Source organism: Trichechus manatus, unplaced genomic scaffold (genome assembly GCF_000243295.1).
Source record: "Trichechus manatus latirostris isolate Lorelei unplaced genomic scaffold, TriManLat1.0 scaffold00076, whole genome shotgun sequence".
Taxonomy (NCBI): domain Eukaryota; kingdom Metazoa; phylum Chordata; class Mammalia; order Sirenia; family Trichechidae; genus Trichechus; species Trichechus manatus.
In genome coordinates, this window is record NW_004444012.1 from 11276110 (window position 1) to 11299076 (window position 22967).

At 36.6% G+C, this 22967-nt stretch overlaps 1 protein-coding gene across 7 annotated transcripts in view; it reads right to left on the reverse strand.

Annotated features, from left to right (window-relative positions):
* The window catches only part of UBR1 (ubiquitin protein ligase E3 component n-recognin 1), a 129549-nt gene that overhangs the window by 22806 nt on the left and 83776 nt on the right, over nt 1–22967 (reverse strand). For all 7 annotated transcript variants that reach the window (XM_023735189.1, XM_004380676.2, XM_023735191.1 and 4 more), the window contains 8 exons: nt 19195–19281; nt 16993–17174; nt 13673–13878; nt 12159–12252; nt 11047–11196; nt 6856–6953; nt 4165–4258; nt 2934–3082 (listed from right to left, as the gene is read on the reverse strand). In XM_023735189.1, coding sequence (XP_023590957.1) covers nt 2934–3082; nt 4165–4258; nt 6856–6953; nt 11047–11196; nt 12159–12252; nt 13673–13878; nt 16993–17174; nt 19195–19281 — 1060 coding nt within the window. The remainder of the gene's footprint in view (nt 1–2933; nt 3083–4164; nt 4259–6855; nt 6954–11046; nt 11197–12158; nt 12253–13672; nt 13879–16992; nt 17175–19194; nt 19282–22967) is intronic.

Below are 22967 nucleotides of genomic sequence, written 5' to 3' on the forward strand. Positions count from 1 at the left end.
TATTTAACAAGATTGAGAGCATACCAAAATAGAAAAAAAGATGAATTGGAAAATAACCAAAAACACATGGATTCAGAAATATATTTTGCCTTGTTGGCTAGGGATTTTATTGTTAAGTTACACCATTTTCACTGATTCTCGGCAGCAGATATAGCTATGAGTATGAAAGGCTTACTTCCTATTTTATTTTTTCCATCTTTTGCGTAGATAATAGAGGACCCTTTTGGTTTGATGCCTCAACTATTATCCTACGCCAACACATCCTATAAATGTCTCTCCATCCCCATAGGAATGAGGTAAAAGCTAGCTGCTTATGTACTAGAAATAAAGTAGCGCACGTGCCCACTGGATGGAAAAAGCTCTACAGGGAACACAATGTAACACTGTATTAGTGCAAAAGAATCCAATTACTAGGTTACTGTCCAGCTCCTCAGATTAGGACAACAACCTAATAACGGGACTCTATTTGACTAATCTGAAAAGCTGGACTATATGAAGAAGTACGCAGCATCAGTACTGGAGGAAGAACCTGCGATATGCAGATGACACAACCTTGTTTGCTGAAAGTGAAGAGGACCTGAAGCACTTACTGATGGATCAAAGACTACAGCCTTCAGTATGGATTATACCTCAACATAAAGAAAACAAAAATCCTCACAACTGGACCAATAAGGAACATCATGATAAATGTAGAAAAGATTAAAGTTGTCAAGGATTTCATTTTACTTGAATTCACAATTAACATCTGTGGCGGCAGCAGTCAGGAAATCAAACGACAAATTGCACTGGGCAAATCTGCTGCCAAAGACTGCTTTCAAGTGTTCAAAAGCAAAGATGTCACTTCAAGGACTAAGGTGCACCTGACCCAAGCCATGGTGTTTTCAACTGCCTCATATGCATGTGAAAGATGGGCAACGAATAAGGAACACAGATAAAGAATTGATGTCTGTGAATTACGGTGTTGGAGAACACTGAATATACCATGGACTGCCAAAAGAACAAACACATCTGTCTTGGAAGAAGTACAGTCAGAATGTTTCTTAGAAGCGAGGATGGCAAGACTACATCTCAAATACTTTGGACATGTTATCAGGGGGGATCAGTCCCTGGAGAAGGACATCATGCTTGGTAAAGCAGAGGGTCAGCGAAAAAGAGGAAGACCTTAACGAGATGGATTGACATAGTAGCTGTAACAACGGGCTTAAGCATAACCATGATCATGAGGATGGCGCAGGACCGGGCAGTGTTCCATTCTGTGGTACACAGGATCGCTACGAGTAGGAACTGACTCAACAGCACCTAACAACATCAGGTTACTGAACCACCTATTAAAAGCAAGATTCAGTCCTCTGTCCAGTGAATTTATCTCCTTTATGACAAAACTGTGATCCTTTGTTATGTTCCAGGTCTGAATAAAATCCTGATTCCTAACACTTGTCTTCCCAAATACAATGAAGTATAAAATACCTTTACTGAAAATCTGAAGAGATTTAGCAGATCATAATTCCAAGAGAATGCTTCACATTTCTTACCAATTTGTTCAGGTTCTATTCTACTTATACTTCATTTTTTCTATTACTTTATTTGATCAAGGAAAAATATAAACTAGCATATTCTCTTATACCAATGATTTTAAGTATAACAAGTTTAGAAGTGACTTCTAAAATCTGTGCATAGAGACTGGTGCTGGCATGCAGGAAGGCTTTGGGAAAGAAGTGCTTCACTCTACTTAATTCAAATGATAAAACAGTTTCTTGTATTACAAAAACATATTTAAATGAAGAAAATACAGTAGATTCTATTAAAAACAACTACCAGAAATACATACATAGTAAAAAGAGAGACTGACAATGGCTTGGATCGAAGATGACATGAAGGAATTACAATTCTTAATTATTTTTCATATAGTACAGTATTTCATGACTGTAATGGGCAAATGTGCTATTTTAAAAACCTAAGGTGTTTTTAATTGCCTCAAATGCATGGGAAAGCTGGACAATCAATAAGGAAGACCAAAGAAGAACTGATGCCTTTGAACTGGTGTTGGTGAAGAATATTGAATATAATATGGACTGCCAAAAGAACAAACAAATCTGTCTTGGAAGAAGTACAGCCAGAACGCTCCTTAGAAGCGAGGATGGTGAGACTTCATCTCATGTACTTTGGACACATTATCAGGAGGGACCAGTTGCTGGAGAAGGACATCACGCTTGGTAAAGTAGACAGTTGGCAAAAAAGAGGAAGACCCTCAGCAAGATGGACTGACACAGTGGCTACAACAATGAACTGAAGTCAAGTATAGCAACGATTGTGCAGGACCAGGCAGTCTTTCCTTCTGTTGTACACAGGGTCGCTATGAGTCGGAATTGACTCAATGGCACCTAACAACAACAAGCAATTCTTCACTACCACACTTTTCTATAGGAAGCTTTCAGTATAGCAGCAATAAGAGAATCTGACTGTAGGCTTCCCTTAACACCTGGTTGGTTCCTGCCTGCTTATCTCTCAGTCTTCCTTTCCCTTTTCTGGCTACTTTTTAGGTGACTTTCGTTTCTTTCACTTTTTCTATCAAATTATAAAAGAAAGAAAAATAACTAAACATTTCTGGGTTAATTCTTCCTCTGCACGCCCTTCCTTCTTAATCCTTTAGTGTTGTAAATCTGCCACCTTTTGGCTGTAGCTTGCTGCATGCTATTCTTTTCAAATGTTTTCAGCTTCTGAGGCATACGGCCTTCAAAGAGTTGAAAAGAGATCAATATTTAAAAACTCAGACTTACTGTCATCAGGCTACACTCATTTATTGAAATACGAATTATCGTTTAACAAACCAAACTATTCCGAGCCATCAGGAAAAAAAAAAAAAAAAAAAACTGGAAGAAATTTAAGGTCAATCAATGTTAATTCTTTTTCTATGAAAACTCCAGTGGCTTTACCAATTGCCTGAAGAGTGAAAGCACACGTGCTCCAGGTCATCATGGGGATTCGAGGATCAGTTTCATCAGGAGGCACTTTCAGTCCAATTCTATAAATTGTTGTGGCAAAGAGAATGACCATTTCCTTGATGCTATTAGAATATTTGATCCTAAAAATAAAGTAAGAAAAATGTATATATGATTTATTAAAGGAGCTACCAAGTGAAAAGTCATATTACATACTGAAAAAATAGAAACAATTTAACTCCTTTTGACTTATGTAAATTATTTTTTGTCAAATTAGAGATCAGAGTCCCTTATTTCCTCTAGGTAGAAAAGTGCCTCTTAGAAATGATAGTGACCCATATAACTTCACTTCCTGTAAAAGATGTAGGAAATGATCACAGCTGCGTCCAAATTAAGGGACAAACTTAACAGGAAGTGAAATTCAGAGGAGACAGAATTTTGGTGTCTGGAAAAGGCTGTGTGTGTGTGTGTGTGTGTGTGTGTGTGTGTCTGTGTGTCTGTGTGTCTGTGTGTCTGTGTGTGTGTCTGTGTGTGTCTGTGTGTCTGTGTGTCTGTGTGTGTGTGTGTGTATGGGTAGATACCAGGTACTTGGAATGATAATTTCTGATTTTCTAAACTTCCATTAGTAACGAGTATTTTCAGCAGCAATGGGATAGATAATATAAACAAGAAACATATCTAGAAAAATGTATTCTAAATAGTATTCATGAAATAATAATATCTGATTTTGGTACATATTTTTCAAAATCTCTTCACATTTTCAAAACGTCTTTCCAGTAACCTTATAAGGTAGGTTAGGAGGCCATTACCTCCATTTTACATACAAGAAAACTTAATTTGGGGGAGGGGTGGTCTCAGACTTTTTTAAAAGTTGCAGAGCAAGTTAGATGTGACTTTAACTGAAGTCTCATAAATTCTGGTCTTCTTACCTTGGATCATACAGAACTGACATTACTGTTGGTTAAAAACAGTCAAGTATTCCATTTCTTACGGTTCACCTTAATACATATTACTCTAATATCCCAAACCGTTTAATTTTATTAATACAAATAACACTCCAGGGAGAAAGAAACAAGATAAAAAACTGGGAGACAGACACAATTTTACAAATAAAGAAAGAAGGATGGAAGAGAGGGAGGGAGGGAAGCAAGAAGAAGGAATAATTGTTCTCCACTCCTATTTCCACAATTATTTACATACTTTTCTTAACTATTTAGACACTTACGAAGATTGAACTCCAAAACTCAGGATGGAATGGAACTCAAAAGTGGAATCACCCATTCCTTGATTAAACAAGATGGGAATTGCCGGGTTTTCTCCTTATAAATTAAAAGGAAAAAGAAAAAAAAAATCACAAATATTTTTTAATCTGACACATACTTTTCACATTTTAAAAAATTATATGATATACGATCATTGTAGAAAAATAAGCAAAAAATAACTAAATATCTCCACCCAGATAATCACAGATAAAATTTGGATGATATCTTCTGTTCTCCATACAAACGTTACATATATCGATTTTTTTTTAAAGGGCAACATCATATGGTATTATATCTTATGCTTTTCACCTAATAGATTACAAATGTCTTTCCATGTCAATAACTCTCTACCTATATTCCCAATTTTACTGACTGCATCATATTCTATTAGTAAGGCAGCATATATTGGTGATTAGGAGTAAAGGATCTGACACCAAGCAGCCTGGGTTTGAATCCTGCTCTGCCACTTAACTGTTACTAAGACGTTGGGTGAGTACTAACCGTTTCTGTGGTTCCATTTCTTAATTGAATTCAAATTGTTGTTCCTGTATATGAAATGTGTTTTGTTTTTTCTGGCTGCTTTCAAGAATTTTTTCTTTAACCTTTGTGTTCATCAATTTGATTATGATGTCTTTGGGTGTGGTTTCCTTGACTTTAATCTATTTGAGTTCACTACACTTCTTTAATCTGTAAATTTATGTCTTTCACAAAATTTGGGATGTCTTTAGCCATTATTTCTTCAAATATTTTCTCTGCACCATCCTTTTTTGTTTTTTTTTTGGTACTTAAAGGACACAAATGTCAGATTTTTAAAAAGTATTGTCCCATAGTCCCTAAAGTCATTTTTAAATTTTTCTGCATCTTATTTCTCTCTGTTCTTCAGATTAGGTAATTTCCACTGATTTAATTTCAAATTCACTGACTCTTACCTCCTCACCTCCGTTCTTATACATACATATATATATGTCATTTAAAATCACTATAAAGAATAAGAACCTCATATACTGAACTCTCAGTACTGTAAGCAAGAGGCAAAGTAGTACCTACGTACTTCTTAGCAAAATAAGGTCTTTTGTGAGAGGAGTTTTCAGCAAATAGATTTTAACAAATGTCACCCCATGAGCACCACTTGTGAAAAAGATTCTACTGTAAAATTAATAAAGCAGGAAGGAGAATTGACAGGACATTGCCAAGCTCAGTCACTGCTGATGCCCATCTTTCTTCATAACTGTTTCTAAACGACCGAGTCCAAGTTATTATTCACAACTCTCCATAACTCTGCCCCATGCTCTCCACTTTTCCCCACTGTGTACCCTTCATTTAGGTAGGCCAGACTTTTTCAACGTCTCTGAAAATGCCACGCTCAGACTTCTCTAAATACAGTTTCTTTTTCTCTACCTGAATGCTTTCCTTATCCCTACTACCTACAGATTTGGTCCAAGGCCAAATTAAATCCCACTTTCTCCCATGATGCCTTCCCCTACTACTTCAGCCTCTACTGATTAATCCTGTCTCTAAAATCCTGTGAGGCTTATTGTTTTGAATTATAAAGATGTGGTTATTAATGCCATTTCCTCTTAAGAAAGTAACATGCAAATCTGTGATGTCATCAAGGCAGGGAACAAAAAAGCCTTTACAGTGCTAAGCGTATGAGAAAACATTTAATAAATACTTGGTAACTTGGGTTGACTATGGTGATAAGAAATAAAACCACCATCCCTATTTGCTCTCTGTAGCTTTTGGATGTACCCTTCATTTTTCTTAAAAGTATAAGACTGAAAGCACAGAAATGATTTAAGTATGGCAGATGGTAAATTAATCAGGAAAAATCTGGGTAAATATAGGAAAGTATTGATGGCAGAAATAAAACATAAATATTTTGAGTAGAATACCTTAAAAATAATCTGGAATATTTTCCAGGTATAGTTTTAGTCCATTTTAGATCCAACAAGGGAATGATATGAGAGCTATAATTCCTTTTTAAATATTGTTGCCCCCTTCACCCTACTTATTTATAGCTTCGCAAAGAAAGTTTTCGTCACCAAATTTTTAAATGCCCCTTTTCTTTTATTAAGTTCATCTCTCATTAACAGCCACAATTCTCTCTCAGTTATAAAGATATACAAATAAGGTAACAGCTTTAAAAATGATATATTTGTCATTACTAAATTGATAATATATTAACAATATTAATAAAGTAATACTAAGAGCTAACCCTTGTATAGCACTTACTATGTACCATGCACTGTTCTAAATATTTTACACATAATAACTCATTTAATCCTTAAGTTGACGAGATAGATACTATTATTATCCCCACTTTGCAAATAAGGAAGTTGAGGCACAGAGAGGTTAAGTGGGTTGTCCAAGATCACACAGCCAAAAAGTGGTGAATCCAAAATTTTAATCCAAGCAGTTTCACTCCAGAGTAACCAACGTCACATACTGCTTTCCTGTACAAAAAATGACTAAATACAGTGAAGTGATTTAAGGCAAACCTAGTCTTGGCTTCAAAACCTCTATTTTCCTGAAATTCAACAAATCTGCTTGCAAACCGTATTTCAGTGTAATAATCACTTTTTTTCCAAAAGAAAATGATAAGATTCTGAAACTTAATTTTCACACAGCTACACACAAAACAAATGTTAGCAAACCTTTAGCATGTTTCATATTGTAACCTGATATTCTGGCCAGAACAGTCTGTATCCATCGTGCCAGGGTCAAAAGTTGAGCAACAGCTTCAGCATTCTCACTGAAAAATGATATTTAAAAATTATTGAAGCCATTGGCACAAAGTCATACCTGAAAAGCTGAACTTGTAGAGTCTTTCCTTAGATACACAGCTGTATAAAAACAATTAAATTCCTCTGGATTAACTTTCTAGGTCATAGAAACACGTGTCTAATTTTACGTAGCTTGAGGAAGGGGATTTAAAAGTTACAGAAAAGTATGAGGAATAAGGTGTTGCCCAAATGCCCATCCTCTGTAAGTGATCCACGTCAGTAAATGGAATCACCATTCTCGGTGCTCACGTCACACACTAGGTGTCATCACTGACTTCTCTGCTTCCCCCACACCCTACCTTCCAATCCATCAGCCAGTCTTACAGGTTTTACCTTCTACATAGATCTCAAGTTGACCACTTCTTTATACCTCCATCACTATCACCCTAGTCCAAGGTATTCCATCCCTCACCTGGACTATTTAAATAGACTCCTAAATGTCTGTCCTGCTTCTATTCCTGTATTTCATTATAATCTATGCATTCATCATACAGTAGCCAGAGTGATCTTTTAAAAATGTAAGTCAGATCATCTCTCCCCGTTTAAACCATTCTAATGGTTTCCCTTCACATATAAAATAAAATCCCTAACTCCTAATCTTAGACCACAAACCCTTTTATGATCTGATTCCTACTGCTACCTTCAACCTCATCTCCTATCACTCAGCCCGTTGCTCATTCCATTCCAGTCATCCTGCCGTCTTGTGGTGCCTCACACACGCTGACTGTGTTCCTACCTCAGAGCCTTTGCTTTTGATATTGCCTTGCCTATCTTCCTCCAGAGAGTGGCACTGCTTGTCCCTCACTTCATTCAGGTCTCTGCTCAAATGTCCCCACCTCAGAGAGGCCTTGCCTGACCACTCTGTCTATAAATTGCCTTGCGCCCCTGTAGGTCTCTAGTCTATGACCCTGCTGCTTTAGTTTTTCACACTATTTCTCACTGCTCAACACCTGGTATTTGTTTATTTTTGGTCTTCCCTCTCTGAATGTACATTCCATAAGAGCAGGGACTTGATCCAGACTGTTATTAATAACAAAGGGAACCAAAAAGACTCTAAAATAGTCTCGAGTAAAGTTAAAATATATAATGAACTGTGTCCAAACTCACATATCGAGGCACAAATTTGATCTAAGAAATTTTCAGTTTTCAGAAATAAAAGTGTACAATGATTGGTTATGACCAATTTTCTTTTCAAAATACCAGCTTATTATTAATTTTGATAAAAATTGTATATACTCTTATCTTTAATATCTTGGGTTATATTTATGTTGATTTTCTTAAAAAGGGCATATATATGTATATATGTACGTAGGTATATATATTCATCTACATGGGTAAGTTAAAGTGTCTAATAAAATATTACATATAATTATGCATTTCAGATCCTGAGTAACCAAAATTGTTACTGTAAAAGTGTCCCAGCATTCAAAGAAGCAGTGTTAAAGATCAACTTCTTGACTTTAGAAAGGACTGCCCCTAAGTATCCAATTCTTAACGTCTTTAGGAAAGAAGGTGCTGCATATTCCCTTAAAGATAATAATTCACATGTTTGATAATCCGTATTTTAAGGACCCATTGTGTAAAAAAGGCTTGTTCAGGCTAATAAGAAGTTGGAAGTCACTTTATTGAATTATATTTCATACTTGTCTTCATGTGTACGATTAGGTAAAGTTTTGGAGTCAGGTCTGTGTTCAAATCCTGGATCCATCTTGAAACAAGTGAAAACTATTCACAGACTCCATTTCCTTACATTAAAACAGGAATAACAGTACCTATTTCAGTAAAAACACTGTGAGGATTAGATACGATAACGAGGCAAATGCTTGGTACAGTGCCTAAACCATATTAATTACTCAATATAAGCTATAGCTTTCTGATGTCATCTTCTTCCTGTAAGATGACATTCTATGCCCCAATATGTTGACCATATGATAATTTCCAAGTTAGATTTGTCCAATGACTTGGAATAGTAGAAGCAGAGCAACCGTACTGACTTTTGTCAAACCTACTGTTATGAGGACATGTTAAAAGTGTTTTATCAACAAAATAATTTTCTTTAGGGGAACTTAAGCCTATCATTATAAATTTATTTAGTTTTAAAGAAACTGAAATAATAGTAAGTATAATAAACGATGAGAATATAGTCATATACAATTGTGTGCTCTGTCCTAAAAAAGCAAAAAGTAAGTTGCTATTAAATTCATTTACAGAAGGTCAAAATATAATAAAGTTCTAAATATTCAAAGATACATGAAGAGTTTAGTGTTTTTATTTTATAGTTAATATCTGTCAGTATCTCTCAAAACTAGCAGTTGGATCTTCAGAAAAATAACAGAAATTTTTTAGGGAGAGGGTTGACATGTCATGGGGTTGTTGTTAACCAATGTCATAAAACAATATGTGTACTACTGTTTAATGAGAAACTATTTGTTCTGTAAACCTTCACCTGAAGTACAATAAATACTGAGTAATAAAAAAAAAAATTAAATCTCAAAAAAAAAAATAGAATTTTAAAAGTATATAAAGACTTTGGGGGCGGGGCCAAGATGGCAGAGTAGTCAGATGCTTCCTGTGGTCCCTCTTACAACAAAGACCTGAAAAAAGAAGTGAATCAATTATATATCACAATCTAGGAGCCCTGACTATCAAAGACAAAGTCAAGGAATCGGACTGAGCAGCAGGGGGAAGGAGAGACGGTTCAGAAGCAGCGAGAAACGGTGCAGAAACGGTGGTCGGCAAAAGATAAATACAAGCATCTAACCTACTGCATGATCAAAAAAAAACCCTTTTCGGAAGCACCTCTCTCCCATTTACCTGCCCCCTCCCTGCTCTGCTCCAGGTCCGCTTCAGTGACTATTGTGCTCCCTGGGCTGGAAGTAGGATCTGTCATGCATCCTGAGTCATTCTCCTGCTTTGGAGACTGAACAAATTAACAAACAGGAAAAAATAATCTGCCAGCTGCGCTAAGCCAGGAACTCAGGAAGGCACAGCCATAAGGGGTCCATGGACTCTGAATGCCTTTCACCCCTGCACAGACCTGTGTGAGCCCATTTCAACAGGATAAGCCCTCATTAGCACAGTATAACAGGGTATATACCTGAAGCCTATTTTCATCTTTATCTGCTATAACGGGGAGTGGCAGATTCGTCACATTTGACACCACCCTGCCCACTAAGCAGGGTCCTAACCTACCCACATCAGGGGCCTGAGGACTGGTGGCTCCAACCACTCCACCTAGCCACCTGCGACAGGGGTCCAAGAATAAGTGGTGCACCCCCGTTCTTACAGCCAACAGCAGTGGGTGCCCATGGTCCAGCTATAAAACCCACCACCTACACGCTCTAGGGAATAGGGACATGCCTTCCACCCAGACACTCAGGGGCAGCCATCAGCCTCCTGCCTTGATCAGCACCTGACCACCTACTGCAGCCAGATACCTGTGCCTACTCCAATCACCCCTGCCCATCTAGGGCTGTAGGTGAGAGCCTGCACCACCCACTTGGTGACCGACGACCTGGACACCTGAGCTGAATCCACATAAGAAAAGTAAATGGACTCCTGGGCTCACATACCTAGTAACAGCTCTAGCCACCTGGAGACAGGATGTGAGAGCTTCAAAGACACCAATAATCGAACTAGCTCACATGACCAGCCTATTTGGGCATATCAAAAAAACAAAAGTATAAAAGACCTTTGAAGCTACCAAACTCCAAATAGCAACTCTGATGGTAGAAAAAGGCTATGTGAAAGGAATGACGCTGCTTCATACTTTTTCTTCTTCTGTGAATGCTGAGATAGAGACCAGAGTCTTACTGCTTTAAATGGCTATTGGAAGATTCATACACAACATATTCATATAAATGAATATTCCAGTTCTCTTAGAGACCTAAATTTGGGACTTTTAGATCATGTTTTTTGAAGTATGATACAAGTTGTGAAACGAAAAAATATTAACTACTTTAAATAATAAAAAAGAAACTAGTAATTTAACCAAAACGGGAACTAATGAAAAGATTAAAGACAGCTTTTTAAATATTAATAAAAACATAAATGGAAATATACCTGTTTATCTTTTGAGGTTGTAAAGGAATAATTGGTATCACAGTATTGCACAGAGATTTGCAAAGAGGGCAAAGATATTCTCCATTCTCTAAGTCAAAAAGGTCAACGTGAATGCGCTGCTGTGAGCTCAGCTGTACAGCTTCAAAATACCTGCAGAATTAAAAAACAACAACAACAAAACATAGGTCCATTCTGAATTATATAGGTATCTTTGCTCTAATCCAAAAGAAAAAATCTTTAGAACCTACAGTTAAAAAATACACAAGTTATAACTACTATGGAAGAAAGAGGCTGCCCATTCTTTTGAGGGTAAACTGAAAGATAGATCAGGCAGATAAAAATTTAAAATAATTTTACTGGATCATAACTCTTCTTCTGCCTCAACAGTATGGAGACACGATATAGATACTACTTCCCTCAGCCTCCCATGACCAACTGAAGTAGCGAGGGCTATTACAAGAAAATTAAATACCTTAATCCAATGTCAAAAGGTTAAACTCTATACATAAGATATCTTAAAAATTACATTTCTGAATTTTTATCTCTTTCAGAGGCAGAACTGGAATTTCTTGTCCAATTCTATCTCAAAGTTATGACTGGAGGGGAGTGAGATCTAGATTACTGTTTCTTTTACATGAATACTGACCAAGAGCCACTAGTTTGTAGAGGCAAGCACTAGGGAATAATGAAAATTTTAAGGTAATAACTTTACACACCAACTTCTAAGGCTAATAATAATGTGTACCATGCAACCAGTAAACCAGCTGCCATCAAGTCGAATCCAACTCATGACAACCCCAGGCGTGTCAGAGTAGAACTGTACTCCACAGGATTTTCAATGGCTGATTTTCCAGAAGTAGATCACCAGCCTTCCTTCCCAGGCTCCTCTTGTTGGACTCAAACTCCAGCCTTTCAGTTAGCAGCCGAGCACATTAACAGTTTGCACCACCCAGGGACTCCATAGCACGCAAAGAGAACTAGTCATTAAAACTGCTTCAATTATTCAAATAAGAAGGAAAGAAGAAGACATGAGAAAACATGCCTTTTTGTGGCCTTTAGTGTACTTCCATGTTCCTAGTTTCCTTCAAGAATACGTCATAAGGACAACTTACTTCTGCCAGCACACTGCATGCATGACGTGACCACAACTTCCTGTATATGTTCCATATGCCAAGTCTGGATCCATGAAAAGCGGGTCCAGGGTTTCTGGTACAGGAAGACAAAAATTAGAGGTGTTTATTCATCTCTCCCACAATCATTTTAAAAAAAAAAAGAAAAAGAAAAGGTCATCTGGCATCTGGTCTAAACTTTCTTAGGAATGTCCAAGAAGAGCGTCACAATAGTATAATAGCAGAATATGTATTCTTAATAGGAAGTTCAAAGAGGAAAATACAAAGCTAGACTCCCAGATATGATTCTAAAATTAGTATTAACTAATGACGACTTCTATCTTTGACTAAAATTTCTATTTTGAATAGTAGGTTTTAACTATATTATCTTGATTGTTGTAGTGATTTTTGAAGAGTCAACCACAATTTACTCTTGTAATTTTAAGAGTAACTGAACTGGATGATAATTTTAAGGCATATAATCTAGTAGATAGGGGCACAGACTATGGAGTTCAAATTCTGGTTTCACCAATTACAGCTTGTGGCCTTGGCTGGGCAAGCTGCTTAACTCGTTTGTCCCTCAGTTCCATCATCTGTGAAATGGAGCTAATATTGGTCCCTAACTCATAGGGCTGTTGTGAGGATTAAGTGAGTAAATACACATAAAGCACTTAATCAGTTCTGGCACATGGTTAGGTATTCAATAAATGCTAGCTTTTATTATCATTGTTGATACTCCAAGTGCACTTTACAAATAAAGTAGCTAACTCCTGATGTGACATAAGTAGTACAAAACATTACCTAGTTAGTATTTTCGCCAAAGAAATGCTTAACATGAATCTAATCACGAGGCAACAATCAGACTAATCCACAACGTGAGACATTGTACAAGACAACTGGCCTGTATTCTTTAAAAAAGTTCATATTATAAAAAACAAATAAACAAAAGAGCAAGGGGCTGTTCTAGGCTAAAATTCACTGGAAGAGACATAACAACCAAAAGCAATGCGTGAAACTTGTTTGGATCCTGAATGGGGAAAAAACAAGTCTAGTTATGAAAGACATTTTGGGGACAGGTGAGGAGATCTGAATATGGAATTATAGGAAATGATATTCCTAAATGACTATTAATTGTCTTAAATGTGATACTGGTATGGTAGATATAGAATAGATTGTCCTTATTTTTTGAAAATAAATATGGATATATTTAGAGATGGAATGTCATGATATCTGCAACCTACTTTTAAATGGTTCAACAAAAAGAAATGGAGAGAGATAGACAGATAAACAGACAGTCAGATAGAGCAAGCAATGTGGCCAAGTGAGAAAAATAAAACAAAGCAGCCAACATGGCATGTAAAAACCTTGAGTCTCTTTTACATACGGGTAAACTGTGATCTGACCAAATAAGACTAAATACAATCTCAATTCCAAACTTCTTTCAAATCATAATTTTTTTCTGATTACATAAGTATGAAAAGAAATGCTCAACAGGATATTTATTAAACAATACATACCCCCTGAGAGTTCTATGGGCTTTCCCCTGTGTTGGGTTAAGGCGGTGGATTTCTGGACACAGGCCGATAACACCATGGCATTATTTTCTATTTTCACCTCTTGTTCTTCTTGGCAGAGGATGCATGTCAGCACCTCCTTTTCAGTAACAGATGGACCCCGTTTAGGACCCAAAGCAATTCTACAGTTGTCACTGACTGCTGGGGTGCTACCAAAAGAAATGACCAGAAATGAGGACACATGTTTTGGCTACTTGTTTATATATTTTGGTAGATTTTAAGTAACTGCAGGGCAAGAATTTTAAAAATGAAAATAAAAAATGATATTTAGCACTATTAGCTTAAAACCTTTGCCCCAACCTTCTAACTTTTATCACTTGATTTGCTTATTAGAAATACATTGGGTACAAAATAAGCTGGCCACAAAACAGGATGTATATTATACTTATATTTAACTTAGTGTACCAAGAAGCTGAGTTGTCTGTTTTTTCTAAATATAAAAATAATACATGCTTACTGAAGAAATTTTAGAAAATCTAGAAAAGTATAAAGAATATAAAAAAATTATACTCCCACAACCCCTACGAAATCCTGTTATATATTTACTTCTAGTTGGTTTTCTATTTATATCATACTTTCTTTTTTACATAATCAAGATCTTATTACATATACAGATTTGCATCCTGCTTTACTCACTGTATCTTAGCTATTTTCTCATGTCATTAAAATTTTTTCAGAAACATTATTTTTAAACGGCTGCACAGTACTCTGCCATACGTACCATAATAGTTTGATCCATTCCCTGTTATTAAGCATTTAGGTTTCTATTCTATTTTGGTAGCTATGAAAGCTAAAAACTTCTACATTAATGACTTAGCAATTCTTAGGATCTACTCAACTTGTGTAACAGTCATAATATAACAATTGCAAACACTTATAAAGTGTTGACTACGATGCTAGACACTCCTCTAAATACTTTACATTATGTAAATTCATTTAATCCTCACAACAATCTTAGGAGGTAGCCATTATTATTACCTCCATTTTCAGTGGAAGAAACTGAAGCTTAGAGACGATAAGAGACTTACCCAGTGACTTGCAAGCAAGCGGCAGTGCCAGAATTTAGCTCAGGGGAGATGGCTTCACAAGCCACACTCTTAACTACTCTGCAATGTTGCCTCTAACTAGCAAGAAGCTCCTGGAAATACTGTAGGTCACTCAACAGACTGGAAGTAACTTAAATGTTCACCATCAGTGTAAACCAACTTCCACTGTGAGGAATATTATGCAGCTTTTAAAGGGTGGGTCTCAGGCATGGTAGCACCTCTGAAGAGGCTCCAGCAATATGTGGGGGAAGTCTATTTTCTTGGTTGTTGTAACAAGTGGGGGTGACTGCAGGAAGTTAGGGCGTCAGTGTCAGGGCTGCTAAATGTCCTGTACTTCATGGGGTAGTTCTGCATGAAAAGGAACTGTGCTGCCCAAACGACAAAAGATCCCTTTCTGAGAAAACACGGAGCTAATTTTACATGTAAGAATATATAGAGATTTCTAAGACATACTATTGAGTAAAAATGGAAAATTGTACAATGATATATATATAACGCTATTTATGCAAGTGAAAGAAAAGGCTAAATGACGCTATGTAATTTCTGTGGTTACATATACTTGTATGTAATAACACAGTAAAAATTCTGACAAGATATATGTAACACTGATAACAGGAGGAACCCTGAGTAAGGGCAGAAAGGGGTCCAGAATTTGGGCTACTGTTTGAAAGAAACTTTAGATTTATCTCCAACATTTTGATTTTTAAAAGGAAAATGTATTAATGCAACTGTAATAAAAGTATTGTTAAGAAACACAAATATCTGAAGAAAACATAAGACATTATATTTGTGACTCTGGGATAGGGAAAGCCTTCTTAAACAAGAGACAAAAAGTAAAAACTATAAAAGACTGATAAATCTGTCTTCGTCAACGCTGAAAATGTCTGAATGACTAAACTCCAAAATTAATAAGGATAAAACAGGGAAACACGTAACGAAGTTTAGAATCCACAATTTATAAAGGACTTCCATAAATCAGTAAGACAAAAGCGAAGTACCCAATAGAGGTAAGAAGAGGATAGTAACTGGCAATTCCCAGAAGACAAAATCTCAAAGGCCAGTGAACAAGCACATGAAAGGATGCTCAGCCTAACGAGTAATCAGGGAAATTCAGTCAGACTGGCACAGATGTATAATTGTGAGAATATCAAATATTGTCAAGTACTGATATCATGTACTGGTGAGAATGAGAGAAACAGGCACTCTCATACACTGTTGACAGTAGAAATTGGTAAAACCCCTTTGGAGGGCAATGTGTCAGTAGCTATTAAAATTTAAAATAATTATGCCCCAGCCCTTTCACTCACTGGATTCCACTCTTGAGAATTATTTGCACAACTGCACAAGGAGGCACAAAGATGTTCACTGATACCTTGTTTGTAACAAGGGAAAATGGAAACTGCCCAAATGTCCAAAATCAGATAAAAAAAATACTGTAGATCCATACCATGGAACATTATGCAGCAGTCACACAGAATAATGTAGAATCTACAGTGTACATCTATATGTACTGACATGAAAACATTTATAAGACATCAAGTGAAAAAGCAAGCTGCAGAATAATACATAATACGTACACTTAAATAAAAACATACACGTGTTTATAAATGTATAGAAAGAGGTCTAGAATAATACACACCAAGCTCATAACAATGGTTACCTCTGGAGAAAGATCAGGAATGTAGAGGACGGTCAAGGAGGACTTAACTGCATTATTTCAATTGTTTTAAATGAGAACGAATTCATGAAATTACTTATGCAGTCAATAAAAATAAATAATGAAAGCATTGAGGCCATTAATTGACTCTGAGTACACCTTTGCTCTTGTTTTGATAAATATACAGTAGTCTCTTCCCTGCTTTCTAAATGGCATGCTGTTAATATGTAATATCTAGAGGGCTGGGATTTCTGCTTGTTTAAAGCTTTGTATTAATTTCTAGTTTTTGTACACTATGGTCAGTAAAGGAAAGCTTACCTTCTTTTTTTGTGCATAAAAGCTCCTAACATAACTTTATTGTGCAATTAAACTATTTATCAATACAAAATTATATTGAACTAGTACCTTAAAGCTTTCACTTTGACTTTTCTAGCTTAAAAACAGGGTAACTTCTCTTACTATAAAACACATTTTGGAAAAGCACAATTGAAAGTGAATATTTAATTTCTCCTCCAAAACACTGAGTTGCTTTGCTCACTTTTGGTCTGACTTTGTTTTACCTCTCTTCCTCCATAATGGAGTCTTCTTTTCCAGGCATTTCTGATGTGTTGTCATACATAAGTTTGTGAGTTTCAATAAAGTTTTTCTGTAAGGCAGACATCTGAGCCATGATCTTCTGGCGATGTAGCCTAGCAGCTTCTGCTTTTCTTTTTCGTTCTGCTTTTTCTTTATCATGAGTAATCTAGGTATTAAGAAACCACAAAAATTGGGCAAAATCCACTGTTAAAATTTATACATGCTAAGTCAATCACAAAAGTACAGATATTGTATGAGACCACTACTATAAAAACTCAAGAAAAGGTTTATACACAGAAACAATCTTTTATGGTTACTAGGGAGGGGAGAGGTGGTGAGAGGAAATCACTAACTTGATAGTAGACAAGTATTAACTTTGGTGAAGGGGAAGACAACACACAATATAGGGAAGTCAGCACAACTTGACCAAGGCAAAGTCACAGAAACTTAACTAGACACATCTAAATGCACTGAGGGAGCGTGTTCCTGGAGCTGAGGGCTGAGACCATGGTCTCGAGGGACATCTAGGTCAACTGGCATAACATAGTTCATAAAGAAAATGTTCCACATCCTACTTTGGTGAGTAGAGTCTAGGGTCTTAAAAGCTTGCGAGCAGCCGTCTAAGATACATCTATTGGTCCCATCCCATTCGGAGCAAAGGAGAATGAAGAAAACCAAAGACACAACGGAAATATTAGTCCGAAGAACTTATGGACCACATGAACCACAGCCTCCACCAGCCTGAGCTCAGAAGAATTAGACGGTGCCCAGCTACCACCACCGACCACTCTGACAGGGATCTCAAGAAAGGATCCGGGACAGAGTGGGAGAAAAATACAGAACAAAATTAAAATTCACAAAAAAACAAAGATCAGAGTTACCGGTCTGACAGAGACTGGAGGAACTCCTGAAATTTTGGCCTCTGGACACCCTACTAACTCAGAACTGAAGCCACTCCTAAAGTCTACCTTTCAGCCAAAGATTAGACAGGCCTATAAAACAAACAATAATACACGTGAGGAATGTGCTTCTTAGTTCAATCAAGTATACGAGACCAAATGGGCAACATTTGCCCAACAGCAAAGACCAGAAGGCAGAAAGGGACAGGAAAACTGGATGAATGGACATGGGGAACCCAGGGCAGAAAGAAAAGGGGGAGAGTGCTGACACATTATGGGGATTGCAACCAATATCACAAAACAATCTGTGCATAAATTTTTGAATGACAATCTAATCTGCACTCTAAACTTTCACCTAGAGCACAATAAAATTAAAAAAAAAATTTCCTATAGCAGAAAAAAAAAATTACATACTCTGTTCAGTTAGAATTTCCTACAGTTGAGATTCTGATAAAACTTGATTAGCCCACAATGTTAATTCAGTCAAAATCAGCATTATAGGCTCCATAACATCATACAAGTAACTGCTCATTTGGTTATTTCAAAAGTATGAAGTAAAGGGCCAAGTGCCTTAAATATCTAATAAGCTTCCTTTATACTCAATGTAGGTACATAAAGAAGTGAAATTACATAAAACCAAATTTTGAAATCAATTATTTAATCATTGACAGTTAACTAATTTAAATCAACTTGCTGTCTAACAGTTACTACTAAATATACTGTTAAATATTATTGAGATGTATTTGATGCCTTTTTTATTTTCTATTCTAACTTAATTTCAGTGATTTTCTCTTAGGAAGAACATTTAATAACCATAAGTAATAATTTCTAACAATTTTATGATTAGAATCATAAACACTTTATTCATTATATTATAGAAATTCATAACCTAAATATTATCTGCATTTCATTAAATCTAAGATGTCCACTACCTTACATTCTACTAAGAAAAAGAATGCTAATTAAACATGAGAAGCCATTTATTTTAAGACACAATCCAATTTCAAAGACATTTAAATATTTTTAAGATTAATGAAATGTGAGATTTCCAATGGAGGTCCACTGTACCTCGATATCCTCTGCTTTTGTAGAATACATAAATGTAAATAACTACCTGTCAAGTACCACTAATCCCTGCGATACAGAAGCATAATGAACAAAAGGGAATGAGCTTATCTCATGTACTTTACAACAAACAGGTTCCTCCTAACAAAAAGCAGCAGCTCTCTTAGATCAGTAAGGTTCAAAGACAGAAGATAACTATCACTAATATTATATTATTATTACCTCATCACTCTTAATAGATTCTGATCCTGATGTAGTTGCTACAATTAAACAAGATTTTTCTCTCAATCGCTTCACCGTGTCAAACATCTGTGAAAAGAAAATGAAATGCTCAGAGAAGATTTGGTTAGGTTGACCAGGAAGAGAAAAATGCATTAATCTGATTTTGCCACTGCATCCCCTGATCAAATCTTTGGCTTAAACTACTTCAATGGAAGGGGTGACAAAGTAACTCCTGGCTGTGATAAACACCAATCCCGCTGAGGAGGTCGATTGTAGCAAATGAGCTCACTGAGTCTACAGCTAAGAGCATGAGGATACTGACAGAGACTGTTCACAGGCAGTCAGCAAGAAACATCTTAACCAAACGGTAGTGCAAGTGTTACTGAAAAAAACTACAACTTATCATTCAAAGACTTCTGGAGATATGCTGGTACATTAAAATGGCAATGAAAAACTTCAAAATACAGAAAGGGAAAAATTTTAAAACAAATAAACCTAATTTTGAGAACTGTTTGAAACACTTTGGAATAACGAAGAATGAATGCTTCTGTTTTAGAGAGATTTGCCAGAAGGGAAAAATGTCGTAGTCCTGAGTTCATTCTACTAAAACATTTTTAGAAATTTAAAGTGACATGTTTAATGCGAAGAAACAGAAAGATAAAGATACAAAATGGAAAGTACTTTCAGTGTCCCTCCTCTCTATTTTCAGTCCCTCCCCCAAAAGCAACTATTGTTACAGATTATGAATATTTCTTTCTAGGAAACCAAAAAGATCATATGTAAATATAAATATATATAAAGTATGAGAAGTCCTGATTTTAAGACTTATCCCTATTTCAAAGACACTAAAATATTTTAAAAATTAATGAATGATGGAATTACCAATAGATTTCTACTATACATCAATTTCCTCTGCTTTTGTAAAATACATAAACAGGAGTAACTGTCAAATCCCACTAATCCCTGTGATATATAACCACAAATTTATAATCATATTTATATATATTCATACTTACATTAAAAAAAAAAAAAACGTTGTCATCGAGTCGATTCCGACTCATAGTGACCCTATAGGACAGAGAAGAACCGCCCCACAGGGTTTCCGAGGAGCATGAACTGCTGACTTTTTGGTTAGCAGCCGAGTTCTTAACCACTGTGCCACCAGGGTTCCTTACATATATTATCATAAAAAGAAATTCTACTGAACAGTACAAACTATTTCATACCTCCCTTTTCCAATTAATTATGTACCTTAGGGGATCTTTCCACAATAGCTCATACAGATCTATGTCATTTTTTTTTTTAAACAAACACCAAGATTTCAGCAATAGAATAGTACAACCACAAAATCTACTTGTATTATTAAGGAACTTCAGTCTCATGCAGAAAAATCTCCTACATGGAACACTTACAACATAGTTTTTTTATTAAGTGTTTGAGCAATAGGCTTAATGTTTGGAAGAGCAGACACTTGTGTTTGCTTTTCATGTATTTTGGTGATCAATTTTGGTATTCTAATAATAGAAAAAAATCTCCAATTTACAACACTGTGTCTACAGGATGTGAAATAGTTCAATTTATTTTCTTCATAAAGGTAGAATAATTACGTACTTCTATTTCTATTTTATATTTTAAAATGATTATATTGGTAAATTTAACATAAACACTAAATATTCATAAAATCTACATCATCAGAAACTTTAATAACAATTAACATCATTATCTATAGTTGCATATCCTATCACATCAAGCTTGCTTAAGGAGTTTTTCTGATTAAGCAGTAAAAGGGCTGACCTCTTGAAGTACAAATCAGTACCATGAAATCCAACTGGTAGGAAAGTTGAAAAATAATCACTATGTACATTCTGACTATCAAAACAGTATCTACTGGAAATGTCAGAATATTTTAATGAACACAGTGAGTGGGGAAGCTCCATGAACCTGGTTTCATGATTCTTTTTCTTTTTCCCCATACAAAAATTTATACATACACTGTTATGTGACCCTAATTGCTCTCCCCATACTGTGACGGCACACTGCTCCTTTCCACCCGATTCCCCATGTCCATTCAACCAGCTTCTAACCCTCTCTGCCTTTCCATCTCACCTCCGGACAGAAGCTGCCTGTTTAGTCTCTTGTATCTACTTGAGCTAAGAGGCACACTCCTCGCAAGTATCACTTTATTCCCACAGTCCAGTCCAATCCCTGTCTGAAGAGTGGGCCTTGGAAACTGTTTTAGTTCTGGGCTGATAGAGAATCCAGGACCATGCCTTCTGGGGTTCCTCCAGTCTCAGTCAGACCCTTAAGTTTGGTTTTCTTACTAGAATTTGAGTTCTGCACCCCATCTTTCTCCTGCTCCATCAGAGACTCTCTATTGTGTTCCCTGTCAGGGCGGTCATTGGTGGTAGCCGGGCACCATCTAGTTCTTCTGGTCTCAGGCTGATGAAGTCTCTGGTTGATGTGGCCCATTCTGTCTCTTGGGCTAATACTTTCCTTGGGTCTTTGGTGTTCCTCATTCTCCTTTACTCCAGGTGGGTTGGGACCAATTGATGCATCTTAGCTGGCCGCTTGCAAGCTTTTAAGATCCCAGATGCCACTCACCAAAGTAGGATGCAGAACATTTTCTTAGTAAGCTTTGTTATGCCAATTGACCTTGATGTCCCCTGAAAGCATGGTCCACAGATCCCTCCTGCTACTCTGTCCCTCAAAGTGTTTGATTGTATTAAGGAAACTTTTTTAGCTTTGGTTTAGTCCAGTTGTGCTGACTTCCCTGGTAGTGTGTGCTGTCCTTCCCTTCACCTAAGATAAAACTTGTCTACCATCTAGTTAGTGAATAACCCTCACCCTCCCTCCCCACCCTCGTAACTATCAAAGGATGTTTTCTTGTGTGTTTAAACCTTTTCTTGGGTTCTTATAATAGTGGTCTTATACAATATTTGTCCTTCTGTGACTGACTAAATTCACTCAGCATAATGCCCTCCAGATTCCTCCATGTTATAAGATGTTTCATGGCTTGATCGTTGTTCTTTACCATTGTGTAGTATTCCACTATGTGGATATACTATAATTTGTTTATCCATTCATCTGCTGATGGGCACCTAGGTTGTTTCCATCTTTTTGCTATTGTGAACAGTGCTGCAATGAACATGGGTGTGCATATTTCTATTCATATGACAGCTCTTATTTCTCTAGTCATGTTTCTATATAGAAGGTTTTCCATTAAAGTAACATTCCTGGCCTCTCTGCCTGCCTCTGATTCACTTCTGTCCGAATGTACTGCCATCCACCCAGTAGTTCAAGCTCAAAGTGATCTCTGATTGCTGGATTTCCCACATCCCTTTCATCAAATCTTATCAGCAAGTCCTATAGACTCTATCTTCAAAGTACACCTGAATCAGTCCAGCTCCTTGCCATCTGTATCCCAGTCTAGGTCATGCTCATTTCTCACCGTGATTATGGCAACAGTGTCCTAACAGCTTCCCTGCTCTCACTCCCATCCTCTGTAAGCCATTTACCACACAGCAGTCAGTGATCTTTTAAAAATACAGATCAGACCATGTCATTTAAAATCCTTCAATGGTTTCCCTCTGTCCTCCAGATAAAATCCAAACACTTCACCCTGACCTATGAGGTCCTTGTGGCCTCACTACCTACCTTTCTCTCTCTCCTTCATTACGTTTCAGTTACACTGGCCTTCTTTCTGGCCACCTTAGAGCTTTTGTATCTGCTGTTCCCTCTTCCTGGAATGCTCTTCCAGATTCCTGTAAGACTGT